The sequence below is a fragment of the Giraffa tippelskirchi genome, chromosome 1 (assembly GCF_054371585.1).
Source record: "Giraffa tippelskirchi isolate mGirTip1 chromosome 1, T2T-mGirTip1v1.2.pri, whole genome shotgun sequence".
Lineage (NCBI taxonomy): Eukaryota > Metazoa > Chordata > Mammalia > Artiodactyla > Giraffidae > Giraffa > Giraffa tippelskirchi.
Genome location: NC_137275.1, coordinates 90,369,177 through 90,395,367, shown reverse-complemented (window position 1 = coordinate 90,395,367; position 26,191 = coordinate 90,369,177). Strand labels below are relative to the sequence as shown.

The 26,191-nt window shown below is 35.6% G+C and overlaps 1 protein-coding gene across 11 annotated transcripts in view; it reads right to left on the bottom strand.

Annotated features, from left to right (window-relative positions):
• GSTCD (glutathione S-transferase C-terminal domain containing) overlaps positions 1–26,191 on the bottom strand; it is a 142,865-nt gene that overhangs the window by 95,248 nt on the left and 21,426 nt on the right. For all 11 annotated transcript variants that reach the window (XR_014051789.1, XR_014051788.1, XR_014051786.1 and 8 more), the window contains exon 5: positions 20,950–21,043. Coding sequence is in view for 4 of the 11 variants with exons in the window: in XM_081484190.1 (XP_081340316.1) it covers positions 20,950–21,043 (94 nt within the window). In the remaining 7 variants the exon portion in view is untranslated. The remainder of the gene's footprint in view (positions 1–20,949; positions 21,044–26,191) is intronic.

Genomic DNA, 26,191 nt, shown 5'->3' with positions numbered 1-26,191 from the left:
AAGGCTGTGAATAGAGACAAAGAAAGACACTACATAATAATCAAAGGATCAATCCAAGAAGAAGATATAACAATTATAAATATACATGCACCCAACATAGGAGCACCGTAATATGTAAGGCAAATGCTAACAAGTATGAAAGGGGAAATTAACAATAACACAATAATAGTGGGAGACTTTAATACCCCACTCACATCTATGGACAGATCAACTAAACAGCAAATTAACAAGGAAACACAAACTTTAAATGATACAATGGACCAGTTAGACCTAATTGATATCTATAGGACATTTCACCCCAAAACAATGAATTTCACCTTTTTCTCAAACGCACACAGAACCTTCTCCAGGATAGATCACATCCTGGGCCATAAATCTAGCCTTGGTAAATTCAAAAAAATTGAAATCATTCCAAGCATCTTTTCTGACCACAATGCAGTAAGATTAGATGTCAATTACAGGAGAACAACTATTAAAAATGCCAACGTATGGAGGCTGAACACGCTTCTGAATAACCCACAAATCACAGAAGAAATCAAAAAAGAAATCAAAATATGCATAAAAAAGAATGAAAATGAAAACAAAACAACCCAAAACCTATGGGACACTGTAAAAGCAGTGCTAAGGGAAAGGTTTATAGCAATACAGGCTGACCTCAAGAAACAAGAAAAAAGTCAAATAAATAACCTAACTCTACACCTAAAGCAACTAGAAAAGGAAGAAATGAAGGACCCCAGGGTTAGTTGAAGGAAAGAAATCTTAAAAATCAGGGAAAAATCTTAAAAATTAGGGCAGAAGTAAATGCAAAAGAAACTAAAGAGACCATAGCAAAAATCAACAAAGCTAAAAGCTGGTTCTTTGAGAAGATAAATAAAATTGACAAACCATTAGCCAGACTCATCAAGAAACAAAGGGAGAAGAATGAAATGAATGAAATTAGAAATGAAAATGGAGAAATCACTACAGACCACACAGAAATACAAAGGATCACAAGAGACTACTATCAGCAACTATATGCCAATAAAATGGACAACATGGAAGAAATGGACAAATTCTTAGAAAAGTATAACTTTCCAAAACCGAACCAGGAAGAAATAGAAAATCTTATCAGACCCATCACAAGCACAGAAATCAAAACTGTGATCAGAAATCCTCCAGCAAACAAAAGCCCAGAACCAGACGGCTTCACAGCTGAATTTTACCAAAAATTCAGACAAGAGCTAACACCTATTCTACTCAAACTCTTCCAGAAAATTGCAGAGGAAGGTAATCTTCCAAACTCATTCTATGAGGCTGCCATCATCCTAGTACCAAAACCAGACAAAGATGCCACAAAAAAAGAAAACAGGCCAATATCACTGATAAACATAGATGCAAAAATCCTTAACAAAATCCTACCAAACAGAATCCAACAACATATTATAAAGATCATACATCATGTCCAAGTTGGCTTTATCCCAGGGATGCATGGATTTTTTAATATCCACAAATCAATCAATGTAATACACCACATTAACAAACTGAAAGACAAAAACCATACGATTATCTCAATAGATGCAGAGAAAGCCTTTGACAAAATTCAACATCCATTTATGATAAAAACTCTCCAGAAAGCAGGAATAGAAGGAACATACCTCAACATAATAAAAGCTATAAATGACAAACCCACAGCAAACATTATCCTAAATGGTGAAAAACTGAAAGCATTTCCCCTAAAGTCAGGAACAAGACAAGGGTGCCCACTCTCACCACTACTATTCAACATAGTTTTGGAAGTTTTAGCCACAGCAATTAGAGAAGAAAAAGCAATAAAAGGAATTCAGATTGGAAAAGAAGAAGTAAAACTCTGCTTGCAGATGACACGATCCTCTACATAGAAAACCCTAAAGACTCCACCAGAAAATTACTAGAGCTAATCAATGAATATAGTAAAGTTGCAGGATATAAAATCAACACACAGAAATCCCTTGCATTCCTATACACTAACAATGAGAAAACAGAAAGAGAAATTAAGGAAACAATTCCATTCACCATTGCAATGAAAAGAATAAAATACTTAGGAATATATCTACCTAAAGAAACAAAAGACCTATATATAGAAAATTATAAAACACTGTTGAAAGAAATCAAAGAGGACACAAACAGATGGAGAAATATACCATGTTCATGGATTGGAACAATCACATAATGAAAATGAGTATACCACCCAAAGCAATCTATAGATTCAATGCAATCCCTATCAAGCTACCGAGGGTATTTTTCACAGAACTAGAACAAATAATTTCACACTCTGCATGGAAATACAAAAAATCTCAAATAGCCAAAGCAATCTTGAGAAAGAATGGAACTGGAGGAATCAACCTGCCTGACTTCAGGCTCTACTACAAAGCCACAGTCATCAAGACAGTATGGTACTGGCACAAAGACAAAATATAGATCAGTGGAACAAAATAGAAAGCCCAGAGATAAATCCACGCACCTATGGACACCTTATCTTTGACAAAGGAGGCAAGAATATACAATGGAGAAAAGACAATCTCTTTCACAAGTGGTGCTGGGAAAACTGGTCAACCACTTGTAAAAGAATGAAACCAGAACACTTTCTAACACCATACACAAAAATAAACTCAAAATGGATTAAAGATCTAAATGTAAGATCAGAAACTATAAAACTCCTAGAGGAAAACATAGGCAAAACACTCTGCAACATAAATCACAGCAGGATCCTCTATGATCCACCTCCCAGAGTAAGGGAAATAAAAGCAAAAATAAACAAATTGGGCCTAATTAAACTTAAAAGCTTTTGCACAACAAAGGAAACTATAAGCAAGGTGAAAAGACAGCCTTCAGAATGGGAGGAAATGATAGCAAACGAAGCAACAAAGAATTAATCTCAAAAATATACAAGCAACCCCTGCAGCTCAATTCCAGAAAAATAAACGACCCAATCAAAAAATGGGCCAAAGAACTAAACAGACATTTCTCCAAAGAAGACATACAGATGGCTAACAAACACAGGAAAAGATGCTGAACATCACTCATTATTAGAGAAATGCAAATCAAAACCACAGTGAGGTACCCTCTCATGCCGGTCAGAATGGCTGCTATCCAAAAGTTTACAAACAATAAATGCTGGAGAGGGTGTGGAGAAAAGGGAACCCTCTTACACTGTTGGTGGGAATGCAAACTACTACAGTCACTATGGAGAACAGTGTGGAGATTCCTTAAAAAATTGGAACTAGAACTGCCATACAACCCAGCAATCCCACTGCTGGGCATACACACCGAGGAAACCAGAATTGAAAGACACATGTGTACCCCAATGTTCATCGCAGCACTGTTTATAATAGCCAGGACATGGAAGCAACCTAGATGTCCATCAGCAGACGAATGGATAAGAGAGCTGTGGTATATATACACAATGGAATATTACTCAGCCATTAAAAAAATACATTTGAATCAGTTCTAATGAGGTAGATGGAACTGGAGCCTATTATACAGATCGAAGTAAGTCAGAAAGAAAAATACCAATACAGTATATTAACACATATATATGGAATTTAGAAATATGGTAACGATGACCCTATATGTGAGACAGCAAAAGAGACACAGATATAAAGAACAGACTTTCGGACTCTGTGGGAGAAGGCGAGGGTGGGAGGATTTGAGAGAATAGTATTGAAACATGTATATTATCATATGTGAAACAGATCTCCAGTACAGGTTTGATGCATGAGACAGGGTGCTCAGGGCTGGTGCACTGGGATGACCCAGAGGGATGGGATGGGGAGGGAGGTGGGAGAGGGGGTTCAGGATGGGGAACACATGTACACCCATGGCTGATTCATGTCAATGTATGGCAAAAACCACTACAATATTGTAAAGTAATTAGCCTCCAATTAAAATAAATAAATTTTTAAAAAAAAGAAGGATTAGAGGTAGAAACAGCTTTGTGGCTACTTCCTGATCTATCCCTTTGGTTTAAGACATCCTGCCTATGACTTTATAATTAATGTCTTTACATATAAATCGTCCTTGAATATTCCCAATTTGAATGTGCCATCTTTTCCTATTTGGAATCTGACTCATACAATCACTTTTATGAATCTGATCGAAGATGTTAGTCAGAATCTAATATCTATTGCTTACTGATGAGATTTAAAGTCATTTGAAAGAAACACTGAAATCACTATTTTACAAAAAGAATTATTTTAAAACTTTTTTTGGTTAGATTATTGTAATCCAACAATTACTCAATTTACAGTAAACCATTTAGATTAGATGAAAGCAGATAAGCATGACTGGAAAGCAATTTTCTAAGTCATTTTCTCTAACACTGCTTTTGGCAGCTTGGTTTTCTTTCCTTTCCTTGTTTTCCTGAAAAAAAAATTAAGTATGAATATGTCCCCAAGGGCATGAAAGTGTTTAGTCAATAAAGTTTTCTTTTTCTTTTTTTAAAAAGAGAGCTTGTGTGCATGCGTGCTCAGCCACTTCAGTCGTGTCCGCCTCTTTGTGACCCCACAGACCATGGCCCGCCAGGCTCCTCTGTCCATGGGATTCTCCAGGGAAGAATACTGGAGTGGGTTGCCCATCTAATCTCTCTCCTCTGCAAAAAAAAAGAAAAAAACAAAAAAAACCCTGCAGTTTTTCATGTCTAGTTTGTTAGATGCGAACACTGTCACCAAAATTCTTCTGTTTCCTCATTACAGAAGACATGTCAGAATAAAACTATCATGTAAAATAACTGGTTTGTGAGTTCATTATGAGTCATACAAGTCAAATGCAAATGCTGTATGATCTCACTTAACAAGTGAAATATTTTTTTAAAAAACTCAAAAAAATAAATAACTCTTTTAAAATAAGGAATTGTCCTGGAAATTCAGATTTCCCTAGTATTACAAAATAATTGCTATGGAATTATATGCAAAATTCCTATTTTTTCCCCTGCTGCTGCTGCTGCTAAGTCACTTCAGTTGTGTCCGACTCTGTGCGACCCCTTAGACGGCAGCCCACCAGGCTCCGCTGTCCCCAGGATTCTCCAGGCAAGAACACTGGAGGGGGTTGCCATTTCCTTCTCCAATGCATGAAAGTGAAAAGTGAAAGTGAAGTCGCTCAGTTGTGTCCGACTCTTAGCAACCCCATGGACTGCAGCCCACCAGGCTCCTCCGTCCATGGGATTTTCTAGGCAAGAGTACTAGAGTGGGATGCCATCGCCTTCTCTGTTTTTTCCCCTAGGAAGCATATAAGTTCACACTTCTCATAGCCAATATAGAATATAGCCAATTTACTAATCACTGGTTTCAGCATAAAACTAATAATTTTCCACAAATAAATACATTCATATATACAAACATTATGCTATTGATTACTAATACTATATATTTATGCTATTTAAATCACAGTGTTCTATTAATGACTACACTTTTGTCTTACATGTAAGGGTAATTTTAAAAAATTCTCCCAATTATTCAGTTTTGATTGAATTTCTTCTTTCATTAATTTCTTATTCTTACAGTCTGTGAGCTACTGTGATTGCATAGCTATTAGGGATATTTCCTTGCTTCAGGTATCTCTCCAATGTGAGTCAGGTTTAATTAAATAAAAATAATGAATGGGTTTGGGTGCTGAGAGGAACCTGTGCAAAGCACAGAATAAAACAGTTCATTGTACAGCCAAGCTGATTTTAATCATAAATTTCTGGAATCGTACAAAGAATGCTAATTTAAATGGAAATAAATAACACTAATTAGTTTCCATTAGCAGAAAAATAAGGATCTACATCATTAGTCTTCCCTCTATCTCCTAAATGTGATTATAAACATTTATCATTTAAAGAAATAATTCTTGAAAGTTAAGCAATGTCAAGAGTTTTTAAGCTTAAAAAAACTAAGTTACTTGGTGTGAAATATTCAAAAGTAGTCTGGAAAGTCAATCCAGGAGGTAAATAATATGAAGAAATACCTCTTGGCAAATGCACAAAATGGAATTAGTGTAGAGCTGCTTTTGCATTAATTATAAACAGAAGTTGTTTTTCAGAGCTTTAAGAATAATTATATATAGCTTATCTATAACTCTGAAAATAAACGTGGCAAGTGCTTTGGGTTGCTTGTCCATTTGTCTTCATTAAAAATGATGTTAAAGGCTGGAACTAAACCTTTTATTACACATATCTTTGCTTCTTCTCTATTCTTCATTGCTTCTGAATAACACCAATAGTAAGTTTTGCTCTACTTAAATGGTTATTTATTGAAAATTAACCTAATTATTAATGTAAAATTTCTGTAAATTTTCATCCAAAGCTGCCTCATTCTAAAACATCAAAGCCTTTTATTACAGTACTCATCAGAAAAATTCTTAGACAAAAACAGACAAAACAGAAAGAAATGCTTAGGAAAAGTCTTATCTTGAAATGGGTACATATCTCCATCCCTAAGAGAATTTGAAAGTGAAAGTGGCTCAGTCGCATCCAGCTCTTTGCGACCCCATGGATAGTCTATTGAATTCTCCAGGCCAGAATACTGTAGTGAGTAGCCATTTCCTTCTCCAGGGGATCTTTCCAACCCAGGGATCAAACCCAGGTCTTCTGCATTGCAGGTGGATTCTTAACCAGCTGAGCCACCAGGGAAGCCCAAGAATACTGGAGTGGGTAGCCTATCCCTTCTCCAGCAAATCTTCCTGACCCAGGAATCAAACCAGGGTCTCCTGCATTGCAGGCGGCTTCTTTACCTGCTGAGCTAGTGTTGCTGAAAGCATAGCAAGAGTGGAAGGGTGCTCCAGATCTGTTCACCAGAAAAGCCCTGTTGAATTAAAATGGTACCATCCTAACTACATTTCAATACCCTTTGAGATCTGAACCTCTGCTTGGTACTGGTTTTCAGAAATAAGTATTTTATTACTCACATAAATCTATTCCATAAAGCAATTCGATCTCTGAAACATACTAATAAGCAATATTCATTTGAATGGGTCATTTGAGGTTTCTCATCAGTGAATTCATAGTCTTAAAACAAACCATTGTAACTTTCAAACTTGCTTAGGGCTATAATAAATCACTTAGTGGAGTCAGGAATAGATTTAAATATCCTTGATTGTTCAATAAATTCTCAGTTTGCTCATTTGTATACAAAGACTTTTCCAAATAATTTTATACTCCATGTGTGACCTAATTAAACTCTGATAAAATTACTTACTCATATATATACTTCTTCATGTCAAATACTTTTATTTGTTTTAACAAGCAACACTTTAAATATTCTATGTAATCCACCTTAGGTAACTGGCCGTTAAAACCTTTCTTGGTAACCAGTCATGGGCTCTGATTGCAAAGTACTAAAAACATGGTCTATAAATAGGATGCTTGAAGTCTAATCCTAAAGGATAGAACAAAGCATAGTATAACAATGGGAAGAATTACAGCAAATGTAACTCCAGGAGAAAAAAAGATTTTTAACTTTTTCTTTAATCACATGCCATAGTTCAGAATACTTAAAAAAAAAAAAAAAAGAAAGGATTGTAGTTTTCTAAGACAATCTGGTTTCATGGCTTAAAAACAACAAAAGAAATAAAGAGAGAAAGCCAGTGAGCCTAGTGCTGTGCAGACATAAGGTACCGAAGCTGTGAGCCCACTGTATCAGTGCTCCCCTAGTTAAAGAACTGCTGCCTCTGTGTAAATACTGGCTCTGCACTGATTTTTGTTGAGGACATGGAAGCAATAAAACTTGAACTTAATCTTGCTACTCTTTGTCAGGCCTTGCTTACAGCAAAGTGGTTCCAGACAATTTAATTAGTGGTACAATGTTGTACAACTGGATTATTTCCACACCTGAGCTGATCTAAAGTATAAAATAAACTTATTCACTCAACCATTTTGACAGTGAAAACAAAACCCTCAGTCCCACTTTTCAGTACTTTGTATTGCAAGTATATAATTGAAATTGGACATAACTAAGCTTTCAGTATGAAAGAACTTTCTCTGCTTCTCATAAGCATAACACCCTTCTCTATCACCATAACATATGTAACACCATGACATCTCCAAGGAAACTTGAAATTTCCTGGTGACTGAGTGTGAGCCTTACTGCAAACTATCAGCCAGGATTTATACTAGAGCCATTTCAAGATCATACCAATCACTCTCCTGAAGCAATCTTGATATAAAAAACTCAAATTATGTTATGTTTGACTTTCTCCATTCTTCTAGGAGCTTGAGAATAGCAACTTACGAAATGGACTATCAAAAGTGAAAATCAATGTGTAACTATGTATAATAGAACTGTGTCGCAATTTGAATATTTTATAGATGGGTCTTGTATCAAACTATCATTTGACTTATAGTGTCCAGAAGTCTTCTGTTATTTTTCAAAAAAGATGAACTGAGAAATGTTGCAATATTCTTTATTTTCTAGATCATTTCCAATTTCTACTTAAATTATATTTTTAACTTTTTATTTTAAAATAGTTATAGAGTCACAGAAAGTTGTAAAAATAGTACATAGACTTCTGTGAACCCAACTATTAATAGCTTCCACAATGGTGGCATGTTATATAATTACAGTATAATATCGAAGCTAGAAAATTATTTTTATTACAATACTGTTAACCACAGACCTTGCTTAGTTTTTGTCAGATTTAACATGTCTGTATTCATGAGAATATGTACAGTTTTATGGAACTTGATCCCACGTATAGGTTCATATGGGCTTCCCTGGTGGCTCAGATGGTAAAGAATCCTCCCTCAATGCAAGAGACCCGGGTTCGATCCCTGAGTCAGAAGGTCCCCTGGAGAGGAGATTTTTGCCTGGAGAATTCCATGGACAGAGAAGCCTGGCAGGCCACAGTCCATGAGATCACAAAGAGTCGGACACAATGGAGTGACTAACACACAGTATAGGTAATCTTTTGAGATGGGCCTTTTTTCATTAATCATAATACTCTTGAGGTCCATCCAAGTTGTTACAAGTATAACCAGTCCATTCCTTTTCATTGCTGAGTAGGATTCTGTAGCAAAGACACATCAGAATTTGTTTAATGACGTACGCATTGAAGGACATTAGGGTTATTTACAGTTTGGGGCTATTATGAATAAAGTTGCTATGAACATGCAAGTGCAGGTTTTTGAATGAATATGTTTTCATTTCTCTGGGATAAAATGCTCAATAGTGCAACTGTCTTGTGGTAATTGTCTCTGTAGTTTTATAAGAAAGTGACACACTATTTTTCAGAGTGGTTGTACCATTTTACATTCCAACCAGCAATGTATGAGTGATTCAGTTCCTCCACATCCTTGTCAATGTATGGTCGTGTTACTTTTTTTATTTTAGTCATTCTGATAGATGTTAGCTACCAGATAGCTCATTGTAGTTTTGATTTACATTTCCCTGATGGTTAAGAAGCAGAAGGTTTTTTCATGTGCATGTGTACCAACTGTATGTCCTCAATATTGGTAAAATGACTGTTTATGTCTTTTGCCCATTTTCTAACTGGATTCCTTTTTGTTTGTTTTTTACTTTCAAGTTTTGAGAGTTCTTTATACACTCCAGATCCAAGGCCTGTGTCAGATTTGCAAATATTTCTGGTTTGCAAATATTTTCTTTTACTCTTTAGCTTGTTTTTAATACCCTCATAATAGAGTTTTTGGCAGAGCAAACATTTTAAATTTCGATGAAGCCCAACTTATCAAAAAAATTTTAATGCACTGTGCTTTTGGTGTCATGCGTAAAAACTCTTTTTCATCCGCAGGTCCCAAAGCTTTTTCATATTTTTCTTCTAATGTTTTATAATTTAAAATTTTACATTTAAAACCATGATTCTTTTTGAGTTAACTTTTATAGAAGGGATGCAATTTAGATATTCATTTTCTTTGTCTATGGCTATCCAATTGATCTAGCAACATTTGCTAAAAAGAATATCCTTCTCCAAATGAGTTGCTTTTACATCTTTTTGTAGGTTCTCTATTCTATTCTATTGATCTATATGATATCTCTCCAATTACTGTGGCTACACAGGAGGTCAACATTGAGTAGAATGATTCTCTCTACCATTCTTTTCCAAAGTCTTTTTTCACATAAAACTTAGAATAAACTTGTCTATATCTACTAAAAATCTTGTTTGGATTTTGATAAAAGTTATGCTAAACATATAGGTAAACTTCAGGAGGATCTGATTAAATTATTTAAAGTGTTCTTCACGTGAAACTTTAACAGGTATTGGTTGCTGTTGTTCTTGTTTGGTTGCTAACTCATATCCGACTCTTTTGCGACCCCATGGACTGTAGCTCGCCAGGCTCCTCTGTCCATGGGATTCTGCAGGCAAGAATATTGGAGTGGGTTGTCATTTCCTTCTCCAAAAGATCTTCCTGACCCAGGGATTAAACCTGTGTCTCCTGTAGTGGCAGAAGGATTCTCTACCACCGAGCCACCAGGGAAGCCCTTGAACAGGTACAGCATTTTTAAAAGGTTTAAATTAAAAAGGCTTAAATAAATATAAATCAATGTGTTATTACTATACAAGTACTGTGGACCTTTTAACAACTTGGGTTTGATCTGCACAGGTCTATTTATATGTGGATTCTTTTCACGGTAAATACTGTGGTACTAACTTAATCTGTAGTTGGTTGAATGTGTGGGTGCAGAACTGCAGATATGAGAGGACCCTTAGATTCCCAAGGCGGACTGTGAGTTACACAGGGATTCTCAACAGCAAGAAGAATTGGCACCCAAACCCCTGCATTTTTTAAAGGTCAACTGTGTAATCAGAGTGTCTATTTTACATGGTTCTCTTTTTCTTATTTAAACTTTTGACATTTCACACAAAGAAACTTCAAACCTTTTAAAATCCCACATGAAGAAAATAACACTGAAAAAATAGATACCTTTCCACTAGTTCTCTACCTCTTTATGTCACCTTCCTTTCAAATAAAGATTATAACACAATGTACTCATTCTTTTTAATTAAAAAATTCACCTAATGGTTACTCATTCAAATTTATATAAAAATATTCCTACTACCAGTACTACCTCTTTTGATTACCAAGTACAGTTAACTAGTAGTTTATAAAAGACCAACATTTTTATATAAGTATCTAAATGCTATCATAATTGGAAGAATTTGCCAAGTGAAAATTTACACATCTCTGTCAGTTTCAATGCTTTCTACTTTTAGCTGACTTCTCTCACTTTCTACTAGAAAAAGAGATGAATTTAACACATGGTTTGCTTTACATCATTTATATATACAATATATAATAATATAATACATATGTAATATACCTCTCTATCTCAGACTCCATACCTATTTGTATTTGTGTTTGGCACTAAACCAAGAACACCACTAAGCAAATAGCAAACTTGTTCTTTGCAACTTTGTTATATTTTAAACCATTTAATATAAATCCTTTCTCTCTCTCTTTCTCTCTCTCTCTCTATATATATATAAATATATACTATGTTTTAGAGGCTTTTAGCTTTGGATTAAAATGCAGTTTAAATACAGGATTGTATTACTTTTGGTAAAGCACCAAAATGCTTGAGAACCTCACTCTTGAAAGAGAAAACAGTTATAAATTTGTAGAATTCTGAGTCAAATATGGTTAAGTTTTGAGTTTCACAGCTAAGTATAACTTAGAGAAATGAAAAACATTTATGTTAGACAATTTTTTTCCCATAAAAGTCGGAAGAAAAAAAAAAGCCTTTGATTTCATTCTCTTCATGTGCTTTTAGAATGTTAAATGCCAAAAAGTTCAAAATGTAGCTGCTTTATAATCTAAAGTTACTCAATATAAACAAAAAAGTGTTGAGACTATATCTTTACATTGTCTCACTGGAGAATAAGTTTTTAAAAGTAGGAAAACAAGTATGCTGATTTTGAGTCTCATCTTAAGAATCTAAGACCAGTATTTCAAGAAAAAAAAATTTCTTGAAAGAAACAGTTACTTTTATTTACATTATCGAGATACTTCTACTTCCACTTATATTTGCTAGCAAATTTCGCTTAAAGTAGAAGTTTTCATGGTTACCAAATGGTTCAATGGTATGCACAAAGGCTTATATTTGATGGACTTTGTGCTAAAAGGCAAAAAATAATTTTGGGGGTTGTCAAGAAAAAAAAATAGAAAATTTCATCTTGCTCGTCTTACTTTGGTGGAATCAAAGAAGCCCATGTGCTCACGGTACCAGTTACCTGGGGTATAACTTCCCACCTGTGGTCCCTAAAAAATAAGAAGCAGCATGTGTTGATACTTCTGAGAAATGAAAACTCTAGGGCCTGGCCTCAGACTCTGGGGGAGGGCCCAGCATTCTATTATAACATGCCATCCAAATGATTCTGATGGATGTCCTAGTTTGAAAAGCAATGGTTTAGAACAATATAGCATTCTTACATTCTGACTAAAGACCCTAAAACAAACTTTTATGTTTCATTTTCCCCAAAGAGGATGATGTTTGTATTATAGATGAGACAATTCTTCATTATGGTGAACTTATAGCATCCCTGACCTTCTGGCATCAATAGCAATAAATAATGCTGTTTACCATACCCCTTAGAGTTGGTAAGAACCTTAAGAATCACTGATAGAGGAAAAGTCTCTGTTTGGGTCCTTCCATTCTCCATCTTGGCTACAACTTTATCCAAAGGCCTTGACCACATCCTTCCCTTCCTAATCACTTCTGCTGGAAAAAGAAAAGGTTATCCCATTGGTTTCTAGAAGCATATAACACAAGGGTCAGGGAAAGGCAGAGACTTTGCGTTGAGGCCAACTTTTACTAGCTATATCATGTATCACCATCTTATTTTATATCTTTTCCTAATGTTATGGTCAATCATTCTTTTACACCCCAAATACTCTCTGGAAAACAATTGGGGAAATAAAAATTTGTATTTACATAAATGATTCTCATCAGAATAAGCTTTCAAATTCAAAAACCTTAGTCATCTACTGTAAACAGAAGTTGATAAAATTGCATAATCTGCCACTAGGATTGAAAAATTATACATTCCCTTAGAACCATAAATTTAATCAGTGAGTTATATAGCAGGAACTAGAATACACCAGGTTGTAATTCTTGTTCTAAGAACTCATAAATATCTGTCCCAAGCAAATGAAATCTATAAGATTATTATATTACATATATATTATATAATACAATACCTCTAGATAGATGAGATCTTACTATCTCCTTCTAGTAAAACTCTAACATCAATTTTTTGTCTTTTATCTCAACTGATAAGTATATACTCTGAATTGGGTAGCAGGTGGGTAAATGAGTGGAGATGTTTAAGGTTTTTAGATATCACCCTCATATCAGTCTCCCTAGGGGTTAGTGCTCTCATGCAGCTCAAAAGCAAAACCAAGGCCACATGTATACCTAAGTGGACCATGTATACCTAAGTGGACCATATTTCTAAGATAGTGGAACTCTGAATATAAGAAAGAAAGGCATTATAGCTAGAACAATACCTAAGTAACTATCTTCTTTTATTGCTTTTATCTCCTGTAAGGTCATGCTTCTGACTCCTCCCTTCTATATGATTGATATGGTTATTAGGGACTAGGAGCCACTCCTAACACAGGAACCATCCACCTGAAACTACTGGAGAACAGAAAGGCTGCAGGGAAATATCGATGGAGTAAGTGTCTTAAAGCACTCTATTCTAGGTCTTAAGGCAAAAGACTGTATTTATTCTCTCTTTCATACTTAGAGGGCAAAAATTCCAAAGGCAAGCACAGAGTGTCTCTGGAGTTAATAGAAGTAGTCTTCAGGCTCACAGTATATATACTAGTTCATTAAAGTAGGAAATCACAGTTATTTGAGGACAAATGGGAATAGGGAATATGCTGTTCCCTGGATCTTCTCAGTGCAGACTGTTTGTTGAAGATTTTCTATCAGGGGAAAATGATTAATACTAACTCAAACATTTCACTTTTCACAATTCATCTTCTGTAGAACCATGTGATCACAACTACCTGCATGAGAACTGTTACCATACACACTCAATTCAAAAGTGAAAATAACTGCAAACAAACTGGAACTCAACTTAATAGGTATATTTTTCACATAGATATGGGTAAAATAATTCTGAAATTACTGTCTAAATACTGAGGGACTGAACAAATGAGCAAAAAACATAGGTGATACTGGGTGCTATAATTTTTACTGTTGTAAAAGGTAGATAACAGATACTGAATTCAAAAAAACTAGGAAGAATCTTAAGGTACTGGATTGGGATTAGATGTATCAGTATAAAATCATGATTTTCAAAATATATAGATTATAGACATTGATATATAGATATAGCAGTAGATACTGATGTGTATGATTATGTGTGTGTACAGAGATGTATAAACACATACATCTATTTCCTGATGGGTCAATCTATATCTCTCTGCTGTGTGTGTGTGCTAAGTGGCTTCAGCAGTGTCTGACTCTGTGACTGTATGGACTGCAGCCTGCCAGTCTCATCTGTCCATAGCATTCTCCGGGCAAGAATACTGGAGTAGGTTGCTGTGCCCTCCTCCAGGGGATTTTCCCGACTCAGAGATTGAACCTGTGTCTGTTACGTCTAACCTGCATTGGCAGGTGGGTTCTTTACTACTAGCGCCACCTGGGAAGCCCACATCTCTCTGCTAAGAGAACCTAGAAGCAACACTGCTAACAATGAGCATACCTAGTGCCCATATCTTAGTTTCTAAATACCATTCTCTGCTAAAAGGAACCAGCGTTCCCTGGAGAAACAGTTGATTCCAGGGCGAGGGCAGGGAAATGACAAAATGAGCCTGTAATATTTTGTTATACCAAAATTTAAGGACATAGTCATAGAACAATTGGGGCATTTCCAAAGGATCAGGAGCTAGCCTGAAGGCAGCTACAGCAACTTGAACACTGAAACTTAATTTAAAAAATTTATGAGTAAAAAGGAAGAAAGAAAAAAACAAAAGATAGAAGAAAGAAAGGAGAAAGAGAAAGAAGGCTTTCTTACAGTACAGTGACAACTAATAAATATAGAAATATGATGGAGTTGAAAAATCACTATTTTGCAACTATCACAGGTAAGAAACATCAAATGAACATAAACTAGTAAGTGAAACATTGAAAAGAAACAAGTTATTATGTAGTCTTATATCTCCCCACAAACAACTTAAGTCAGTATAGCAAAATAGTAATATGACAGTAGAGACCCCTGGCAGACCCCACCTTAACCAAATGATTCAAGTTAACATAATTGGACCCAAACAGACATAATATGCCTTCTGATAATGAAGCGCCGAGAAGGACGTAACATCATTTCTGTGGCATTCCCACCAAAAATGCATAATTTGAATCTAATTGTGAGGAAACATTAAACAAACCCAAATTGAGAGACAGTCTACCAAAAACTTGGCCAGAACCCTTCAAAAAAGTTCATGTTATGAAAGACAAAAAACATCTGAGAAACTATTCAACATTAAAGGAAGCTAAAGAGACATGACAACTAAATGCATTAGAATCTTCTGAACTCTACCTTAGATGAAAGTATGTACTAAAGTAAATATCCTGTTCTGATCATTGTACTACGGCTATATAAGAAAACGTTCTTGTTCTTAAAGGGGGTAAGTATAGAGAAGTGAAGTCATGATGTCTGCAACTTACTCCCAAACAGTTCGTTTAAAAACATACAATAGTAACAACAACAACAATAAAAATAATAATGTAAATTAAATATCCAGTTCTCTTTTCTTAAAACTAAATAATCCCAACTATTTTATTTTAGCCTTTTAAATCTCTATGAGACAAAAAAGTTGCCTGGAAGTTTTAAAAAAAGAAAAGGATCTGTATGGTTACCACAATTCTGGGAACCTCTATAGCTCTAGGACTTTAGTTATTTTAATTTTCATCAGGACCAGAAATTAAATAGTAAAGACAGGCCCCCAGACATATCTTTTGGATGTAACTCCATCCTAGGTGTCACAGCTCCTTTGTCATCTGGATTGACACAAGTTTTGTCCTGACTCAGAAGTCCCCAGACTCCCCAGGCAAAAACTTCCTCCTCTTTAGGAATGTCTGGGGTCAAGCTCAGCCCTCCTAAGCAAAAAACTCACTCTCACGTGGATGGAAAGTGGTGTTGGAGGCAGAACACTCCTCCACAGACCCTGAAGCTGTTCATTTCTCAATAAATATTTACTGAACACCAAAGGGGAAAAAATGGAGAAGGGAATAGCAACCCACTCCAGTATTCTTGCCTGGAGAATTCCCCGGAGAGAGGAGCCTGGCAGGCTACAGTCCATGGAGTCACAAAGAGTTGGACACGACTGAGTGACTGACACACACACAAGGGGAAAAAAAAAAGGATCTACAGTCTCAATCCAGTTCAATTTATTTAAAAAAAGTATTGAGGACCTATTCACAGGAGTCCTAAATTTAAAGAGTTCACAGTTTATTGGAGAAGGAAAATATGCATGTAAACATAGTATAAGAGAAGTATTCTGTAAGTATCAAAAATGAAGTACAAGAAGTACTAAAGGAATATTGAAAGGAAGTGATTAATTCTGACTACTATATTAGTATTTTTTATTTTTATTTTTGTATTTTATTTAATTGGAGGCTAATTACTTTACAATATTGTAGTGGTTTTTGCCATACATTGACATGAATCAGCCACAGGCGCACATGTGTTCCCCATCCTAAACCCCCCTCCCACCTCCCTTCCCATCCCATCCCTCTGGGTCATCCCAGTGCACCAGCCCTGAGCACCCTGTCTAACTAACAGTAACTAACAGTTACTACTTATAGTTTGGCACTGTACTTTTTATATATTAGTTCACTGAATGTACCAACAATCTCATAAAGTAAGTAGTATTATTATCACTATTTACAGATGAGGCCACTGAGCTACAGAGAACTGTCAGTTGAGAATACAGAGAATTCAGACGTTCTCAGAGAGGAATCTGGCCATAGGTTATCTAGCTAGCTAGTAGCCCAGGTTTCAAACTCAGGCAGTCTGATTCCATAACACATGAATAAGCTTTGTTAATTCTTAAAAGATGAATATAATTTTAATGAAATGGGAAATAGAAAGAGGAATATTTAAGGCTGCAAGAAAAATAAAGGTGAAGGCGTGGAGAGAACAAATATAGATCTTAGAAGGAAAACAGCGAGAAATTTAGGGGCTGGTACATAAGATGGAGAGGGAGAAATGGGTGAGCAGAGTGAATGAGATTAGATAGGTTTATGAAATATGTTAGACTCTACCATGAGAATTAATACAGTCTCCGATGGTAAAGAAGCTGATTCTCATGCACCATAATCTTGATGTAAATAGAGTTGGTTTCTGAAACATTCAAATGAACCAAGTACCAGTAATACCTTAGTAGAATTTAATTTCTCCTAAAAGATAGTACCAGAGCACAAATCATGAGAACACATTCGTAGTGACATCTGCACCACAATGTACAATAATTTCATTTCACAAAGATCCTATTAACTGTTCAATATTGAAATTACCAGAACTGAAAACAGAACATTGAAAAATACCACAACTCTACCTTAGTTAAACAAGACTACAAACCTTTTACAGTAAATGAAATGTGAGTATACCATGAGATCCACTGTTATAGCTCCATCTTTGTCATAATATTTATTAAAACAAAGTGATCCAGTTAAAGGAATATAATGAGTAATGTATTCCATGGGCTCCATTAGATATGCACTTCTAACCAGTAAAACAACCAGACATGAATGCTTAATGTCAAATTCCTGAATTGTTAGCAGATATAATTGAGTGTTCATATAAATAAGTGAAAATATCATTTTGTCTTCATAGTAAATTAACTATACAGAAAAGCATGTGGCACTTAAAATGCTGTTTTCATTTTAATATAAGTATTAATAAAAATTTGACTTTTATTTAGTAAACTATAGGTTTAACCCATTCAAAATCTATACTACAACTGAAGAGTATAGAAAATTTAATTGTATGTACAACAAAAACATTTAAGCTTTGTAAAATGGCAAAAAAATCTAAATTAAAACATTAACAAATTCATTACTGACTATTTTTCATATAGTTAATAAAAACAAAAAACAAATTTCATTTTTATAAAATATCTTTGCAGCAGCATTCTTAACTATCCAACATAATCTTCTTCCATTTTGGAAGAATTCTAAAATGTTTCCCTGATTATCAGAACAGAAGTGATTAGTCAGATACAGGAATGTCAGGATGTAACATAGAAGAGAAGAACATGAAAAAGGAAGGCAAATGATTTTAAAGAGTACTTTAAAAATCAAAACTTATATTTAGATTAGTATAAAACTAAAAGAACACACAAACAATTAAAGAAACAGAATGCTGAGCTATGAAAATGTTCCTCTCCAAAAAATACCTAAAATGGCATTTAAACTTCAACTAGCAAATTTGGAAAACTCAGCAGTGGCCACAGGACTGGAAAAGGTCAGTTTTCATCCCAATCCCAAAGAAAGGCAATGCCAAAGAATGCTCAAACTACTGTACAATAGCACTCATCTTACACGCTAGTAAAGGAATGCTCAAAATTCTCCAAGCCAGGCTTCAGCAATACATGAACCGTGAACTTCCAGATGTTCAAGCTGGTTTTAGAAAAGGCAGAGGAACCAGAGATCAAATTGCCAACATCTGCTGGATCATCAAAAAAGCAAAACAGTTCCAGAAAAACATCTACTTCTGCTTTATTGACTATGCCAAAGCCTTTGACTGTGTGGATCACAATAAACTGTGGAAAATTCTGAAAGAGATGGGAACACCAGACCACCTGACCTGCCTCTTGAGAAACCTGTATGCAGGTCCAGGAAGCAACAGTTAGAACTGGACATGGAACAACAGACTGGTTCCAAATAGGAAAAGGAGTAAGTCAAGGCTGTATATTGTCACCCTGCTTATTTAACTTATATGCAGAGGACATCATGAGAAACGCTGGGCTGGAGGAAGCACAAGCTGGAATCAAGATTGCCGGGAGAAATATCAATCACCTCAGACATGCAGATGACATCACCCTTATGGCAGAAAGTAAAGAAGAACTAAAAAGCCTCTAGACTAAAGTGAGAGAGGAGAGTGAAAAAGTTGGCTTAAAGCTCAACATTCAGAAAACTAAGATCATGGCATCTGGTCCCATCAAATCATGGGAAATAGATGGAGAAACAGTGGAAACAGTGTCAGACTTTATTTTGGGGGGCTCCAAAATCACTGCAGATGGTGATTTCAGCCATGAAATTAAAAGATGCTTACTCCTTAGAAGGAAGGTTATGACCAACCTAGATAGCATATTAAAAAGCAGAGACATTACTTTGCCAACAAAGGTCCATCTAGTCAAGGCTATGGTTTTTCCAGTAGTCATGTATGGATGTGAGAGTTGGATGGTGAAGAAAGCTGAGCGCCGAAGAATTGATGCTTTTGAACTGTGGTGTTGGAGAAGACTCTTGAAAGTCCCTTGGACTGCAAGGAGATCCAACCAGTCCATCCTAAAGGAGATCAGTCCTGGGTGTTCATTGGAAGGACTGATGTTGAAGCTGAAACTCCAATACTTTGGCCACCTCATTCGAAGAGTTGACTCATTGGAAGAGACCCTGATGCTGGGAAGGATTGGGGGCAGGAGAAGAAGGGGACGACAGAGGATGGCTGGATGGCATCACCGACTCGATGGACATGAGTTTGGGTAAACTCCGGGAGTTGGTGATGGACAGGGAGGCCTGGCGTGCTGCGATTCATGGGATCGCAAAGAGTCGGACACGACTGAGTGACTGAACTAAACTGATTATCCTTTACCTGTCTAATTGGACTTCTGAGAGTAAGGAAAATCCATAGGACCTGAAAAAGGGGGAAAGGGACTTAAAAGCAGTGTAATAATCTCGAACTGACACCACAGCTGCCTGGAGGGTATCTGCTGATAACAGGGCTCTAGGCTTTAACAGCAAGAATAAGAAGAGAGGCTAGTCCTTGATCCCTAGCATGGTAGAGAGCTGAAACTAGTATCACTACATGAAAGCAGAAACCTTGAAAAGCTATATTCATTATGAGAAGATTTATTTTTTTTTTTTTTTAAAAAGCCCTATTCAACAACAAAGAAAGGTGAAAAAAGTTAATTTTCTGTGTAAGCCTCAGTTCTAGATAGAAAAGGCTGAAGCAATCACAACCTGAAAAAATAAGTTTCAGTGCATTAAGTGCAATAGCTTAAGATGTCTGGCATATGCAAACATAAAACCTAACTATGGGAATTCATTTCCTACCAGGTCTCACAGGATTCCAAGATTCAGGGAACCCAAAAAATGAATTCAGAATCTAAAATTACAAAATTAACAGGGATATGAGACACCAGGAGTGAAGTCAACAGAAACAATGAACAGAAGAATTAGACTTCAATGAATATCAGCTATTAGAAATAATATATGCAGTATGTAAAATCACTATGTTTAAACAATTATAAAAAAGAGAAAATTGAAACATGAGCAAGGAAAAGTTTATCATCAAAATAAACAAACCAAACTTAGTTTTTAGCAATAAAAAATGTATTTAACTAAAAAATCTATCAAAATATTTTTTCAAATAATATTTTAAATAATTGGGGGAAATTATTATGAAGTGGTTATTAGATGATGAAGGAATTTTTGTTGATTTTTATTAAGCATGATAATGACATGGTGATTATTTAAGATGTCAATATTGTTTAGATGTGAATATTATGGGTGACATATTATCTGGGATAGGTTTCAAAATACTTTAGCAAAGAAAAAAAAAGAACAGATATAGCAAACGTGGGAAATACTAAATGAAAGCAATGGGTATATGTAAAATTTTTGTAATAAAAATAAAATGAAAACTCAATGGCTAGTATGATCAGAATGTTAGAGACAGCCAAGTAGAGAACTAGAGAACTGGAAGATGGATCTGAGGAGGGTATCCAGAGTATGAATAAAATTTAAAGAGACAAAACAAAAAACAATTTACCTTCCTTTGGGCTCACTGCTGCAGGAAGTGTATCCCAATCAAGGGTCCAAGAAGGGCAAGGGTGGGGCGAAAACATCACTTCAATGCCTTTTTCCTGGAAAAGGAGATAGGCCCTTTCCAAATTAATGAATTAATAAAATCCTGTTATGTTCTAGAACACCAAGTTCTATTTTCCACCCTGCAAGGTGAAATACAGATTTTAATAAACATCAAGCATTCCTCAAAATATTGTTACATAAGAGATATATGTTGAAATATACTCTCTCAAATATCTCTAGCTATTCCATGACTGCAGAATATCACAAGGTATTTCAAGAAGTAGGAACTTGTGGTAAACATCAGAAAAATATTTCATACACAGCCACCCAGAGAGAAAAGTAAAATATCTGTGAAGAGATATAATTGAGTTCCATAGGCCATATTAATGCATAGTTGAGTCTGATGCACTGCCTGGTGTAACACTGAATAAATGCTTGGTGAATGAATGAATAGGTGGCTTGTTCTCCTTCTCTAATTCTGTTATCACAGTGTATTCTTTTTTTTTGTTTGTTTGCTTGTTTCTTGATCTTAAATACAACCCTAATAGATTCTCTTCTTTAGATTCACACTATGGGATCTGAGATTATCATGAAAATTTGTATTTGACCTTGTTCTCTGCTTCTTGTTAAAACTCTTTAAACACCTACCCTGACTTCTGCAAATAGAAGTCAGAAACAAGTAAAAGCAGAAGAAATAATGATCAAGATGTTTTTGAAACGTATTCTTCCCCGCAAAACAAGAAATAAATGTTGAGTTTCTTAACAGTATGGTTACTTTTCTATTAAATTTCCTACTAAAATTATTACCTGAAGTGATATAGAAGCAATAAGCCACCTAGAAATATTAGATGTCTAAGAGAAAAGTCACCTGAGAATAAAACTTTTATCAAAAACAATCCACATAATCAAAACTAACTCTGCATACATCCATCAAGGTCTGTCATGTATTATTCAAAAGTTGCTACAGCCTAGCAGCTATATTTAAAAGATCAAAAAGTCCCCACTTTAACATGCACCCCAAATATCATCCATACTAGTCTCTTACAGGGACCTACAAAGTCTCTAGGATCCCTTTTGTTTAACCAACTAGTTCCCAACATTTAAAAAAATGATTGTTCCTCTTCCATATATAAAAAAATTCTCAGGTTCCTTCCTCATGTTGAATGTCGTACATTTATTTATTTGATCTACAGACAGTGGCATGGCATACTCATGGATTTTGAGACCCCTTGTAATTACATTCTGTGTCCACAGCCTACAGGACAGATATCCATGGTTCTGGAATTGGTTTTTTTTTTTTTTAATCTCTAGGAATAGCTTATTCAAAAGAAAAATCCCTGAAAATCAATCATTAACCCCTTTGTATCAGTTAGTTTAGGAGATTAGTTTCCACCATGAAGACTAGCTGAATTCCAGTCCAAAAGGAGATAGTAAAAAGATTCTTTTGTTGGGGCATAGGTATAGCTACAGGTGTAGAGGCCAGAGTACTTACCTGCCTCCAGAAAGATAAACGCATCTCTTTGACATCATCACCTCTTTCCTATAACTCCCTTAGTCCAGTCTAGCTATACTGAACTTCTTGCTATTCCTCATTTTACCACATTCATTCTTAACTTAGGGTCTTTTATAAAATACAACTATTTTGAAATATAATTTCTATGCCATAAAATCTGTCCCTTTAAAGAGTACAATACAATGGTTTTTAAAATATGCATGGTTGTGTAACCATCACCACTATCTAATTTGAGAACATTTTCATCATCTCAAAAAAAGACATCTCATACCCATTGCACACACTCTATTCTCTGCCCATAGCTCCCTGCCCTGGGCAACTACTGATCCACTTTCTGTCTCTGTAAATTTGTTCAGGGTCTTCTACTAGCTGGACCATATGCCTAGAACATATCCTCCAAATCTTCAAATATTCATTCTGGTTATCTGATCAATGTCTTCACTTCATCAGTTAAGCCTTCTTGATCACCTTATCTAAAATATGATCATGACTGCCATCATTTCCACTCCCCTCATCCCACATTAGTTTTATAACACTTATCATTAACTAATGTGTTACATATTTACTTGTGGTTTTTATTTACCTCCCCCACCAGAATATAAACCCCATGAGGGCAGTCCAATTTGTTCTTCATATATTCAACATTCAGAACAATGTCTGGTGTTTAGTAAATAAATGTACAGTTTTTGACTGACTGGATGAATACATAAATTTAAAACCTCTTGAGAATATGGGAGATTTTGGAGGCAAGGCTGTGCCAGAGAAAACAGAAGGAAAAAAAGGTGAGATATGAGCATTAACAAGAAAATTTTTTGTATTTTACACACCTACTTAGGGCCAATTTCATGTGTCCTCATGCAGTCGGAGAAGGCAATGGCACCCCACTCCAGTACTCTTGCCTGGAAAATCCCATGGACGGAGGAGCCTGGTAGGCTGCAGCCCATGGGGTCGCTAAGAGTCAGACACGAGTGAATGACTTCACTTTCACTTTTCCCTTTCATGCACTGGAGAAGGAAATGGCAACCCACTCCAGTGTTCTTGCCTGGAGAATCCCAGGGACGGGGGAGCCTGGTGGGCTGCCGTCTATGGGGTTGCACAGAGTCAGACACAACTGAAGCGACTTAGCAGCAGCAGCAGCATGCAATTGGCAAAAAAAAAAAGGCAAACACACACACACACACACAAACTATGACTATAGAGAAATGAAAAATTACAGTATAAATAAAATTAATACATTCACAGAATATGTTAATTTGATATAATATTGTCTTTCAAATATGCGACAATGAGAAACTTAGCAAAAACAATGCCCTATTAAAAAGGAAAATGTTACTCTGGTGAACTTCTTTAATAAAGCTGGGAAAGTGATAAAAAGAAAAAATGTATCCAACAAGGAGATCCAACCAGTCCATCCTAAAGGAGATCAGTCCTGGGTGTTCATTGGAGGGACTGATGTTGAAGCTGAAACTCCAATACTTTGGCCAACTCATGTGAAGAGCTGACTCATTGGAAAAGACCCTGATGCTGGGAAGGATTGAGGGCAGGAGGAGAAGGGGATGACAGAGGATGAGATGGCTGGATGGCATCATTGACTCGATGGACATGGGTTTGGGTGGACTCCGGGAGTTGGTGATGGACAGGGAGGCCTGGTGTGCTGCGGTTCATGGGGTCGCAAAGAGTCAGACACGACTGAGCAACTGAACTGAACACACAATCAAGGTAGAATTAAAAGAAAATTGAAATTTTAATTTATTTTTAGATTTGAAAACTTTGTTCTTTTAAAATCGCTGATGTGATGTCCCAGTCAACTTTCATACAATCATAAAGATTTAAAATTAGAAATGACTCATATACAAATGTATACCTCAGTCTCCTAATTTATGAAAGGAGAAATTGAGACCTTTTGGTTAAACGCCTTACTGAAGGTATAATAATAATGTTAGCTTGACTACAAAGCTGGGACTAGAACCCAAGTCACCTGGTCTCTAATACAGCCTTCCCAGGGACTATTGCCAAGTCAGTGACTAAGTCTTAGGCACAGAGACTAAGAGTGCAGGCCACTTTAAAGAAATATGGAACTCTGTGACAGAGGATTGAAACTCAAGGATTCCCCACTACCTTGACAAAACCTTCGCAGAATTGCACTGAAGTCTGACTTTTCTGATGCAACCTTCCTTCCTTTCCTGTGTTCAGGCACAGTGGTCAAGCCTGCACCACCTTCTGAAGGCTCTTGCACCCTCCTCTGGTGCCTTCCCCACTTTCCCTCACAGATGTTCCCCTCAGCATTCCTGCAGCACATCTAACCCTATCTTGCAATTTGCTTCTTAGAGGACGTGAACTAACTCATGCCCTGTAAATTAAGATTTCAGGATTCCTTTATATTTTTAATATTATTACAAAGGGCTTATTTTTATGATTGTTTAACTTTTCTCTGAATATATTTATCTCTTTTTTATAAATATTTTAAAATGGAACGAATGCAAATGTCTTTCCTAATATCATTTTGTTGCCGGAAAAGCATAGGCAGAAAAATCTGAATTACCAATCTTTTTTCAAGACTCTGTAAAAGTATGAATTCAAATAAAAGCACGGATTATTGGTTTGCTAAAATTTTAAAAATTAGTATTTTATACAAAGATTACTCTCCTGACAATTATTTTTAAAAACAAAACAATCAGGAGGTAAACGAAAGATTGCTGAACAATATAACCATCTGATCAAGACATATCAAACTGCTATATCTTCTATAATCAACTCCTGTTTCATTGTTTCATCACTAGCCTAACAAAATTTAGCTGAAGAGATGAGGAGCTCGTGTTACTACTAACATCTTCTTGTGCTTTTCTAAATCAAAGAACTTTGTTAACACTAGAACTCAAATACTTCCTAACCCAAGTAAGAAAAATATACTAATTCTTTTGCCAATACAACTCAGATGACTAGCTCAAATTACTTCATGAATTCCTTATTCAAATAAATCTTCAAGTAGTCTAAGTTAAAAGCAAGCCATTTTTGTAAATATTTTTAAATATTTATGTATTTATGTGGATGCATATTTATGTGGTATCTAGTTCCCTGACCAGGGGTCGAACGTCGAACCTGGGCCCTCTGCATTAGGAACGCAGTCTTAGCCACTGGACCACCACGGAAGTTCCTTTTGCAAATTGTTCTGAATGATAGTGAAGAGAAAGCCTATTGGTGAAAACTTATACACTTAGTACCATTAGAAACAAATTAAGTTGCAAACAGATAAAAATAAATGATATGCATTCTTATTATATATAAGGTCATAAAATCAAGGAATAAATTAAAAACAGAATTCAAAAATCTTAAATTTAGACAAAACCTTGGCAAATAAATTGAGATAATCACTCTCATTTCTTTAATTCAAATCATCACCTCAAAATTAAAAAACCAAGACTAGTTCCTTGCAACAGAAAAACATCTGGTTAAAACAATAAACTTTACCAGATGTGATATGACTTTGGTGTATATAATGTAAAACAAAATGTTTTGAGAAAAATACTCTTAAAAATATATATTCTGATTTGTTTGTCTCCAAAGACACATAATAGTAAACATCTTCAATTTACTGTATTTCACTTAAATGCAAAGACTAGCAGAAAGTGTGATTGGTCAAGAGTGATGTAAATAAAATTTCTAACAAAAATGTCAATAGATAATTACAAGT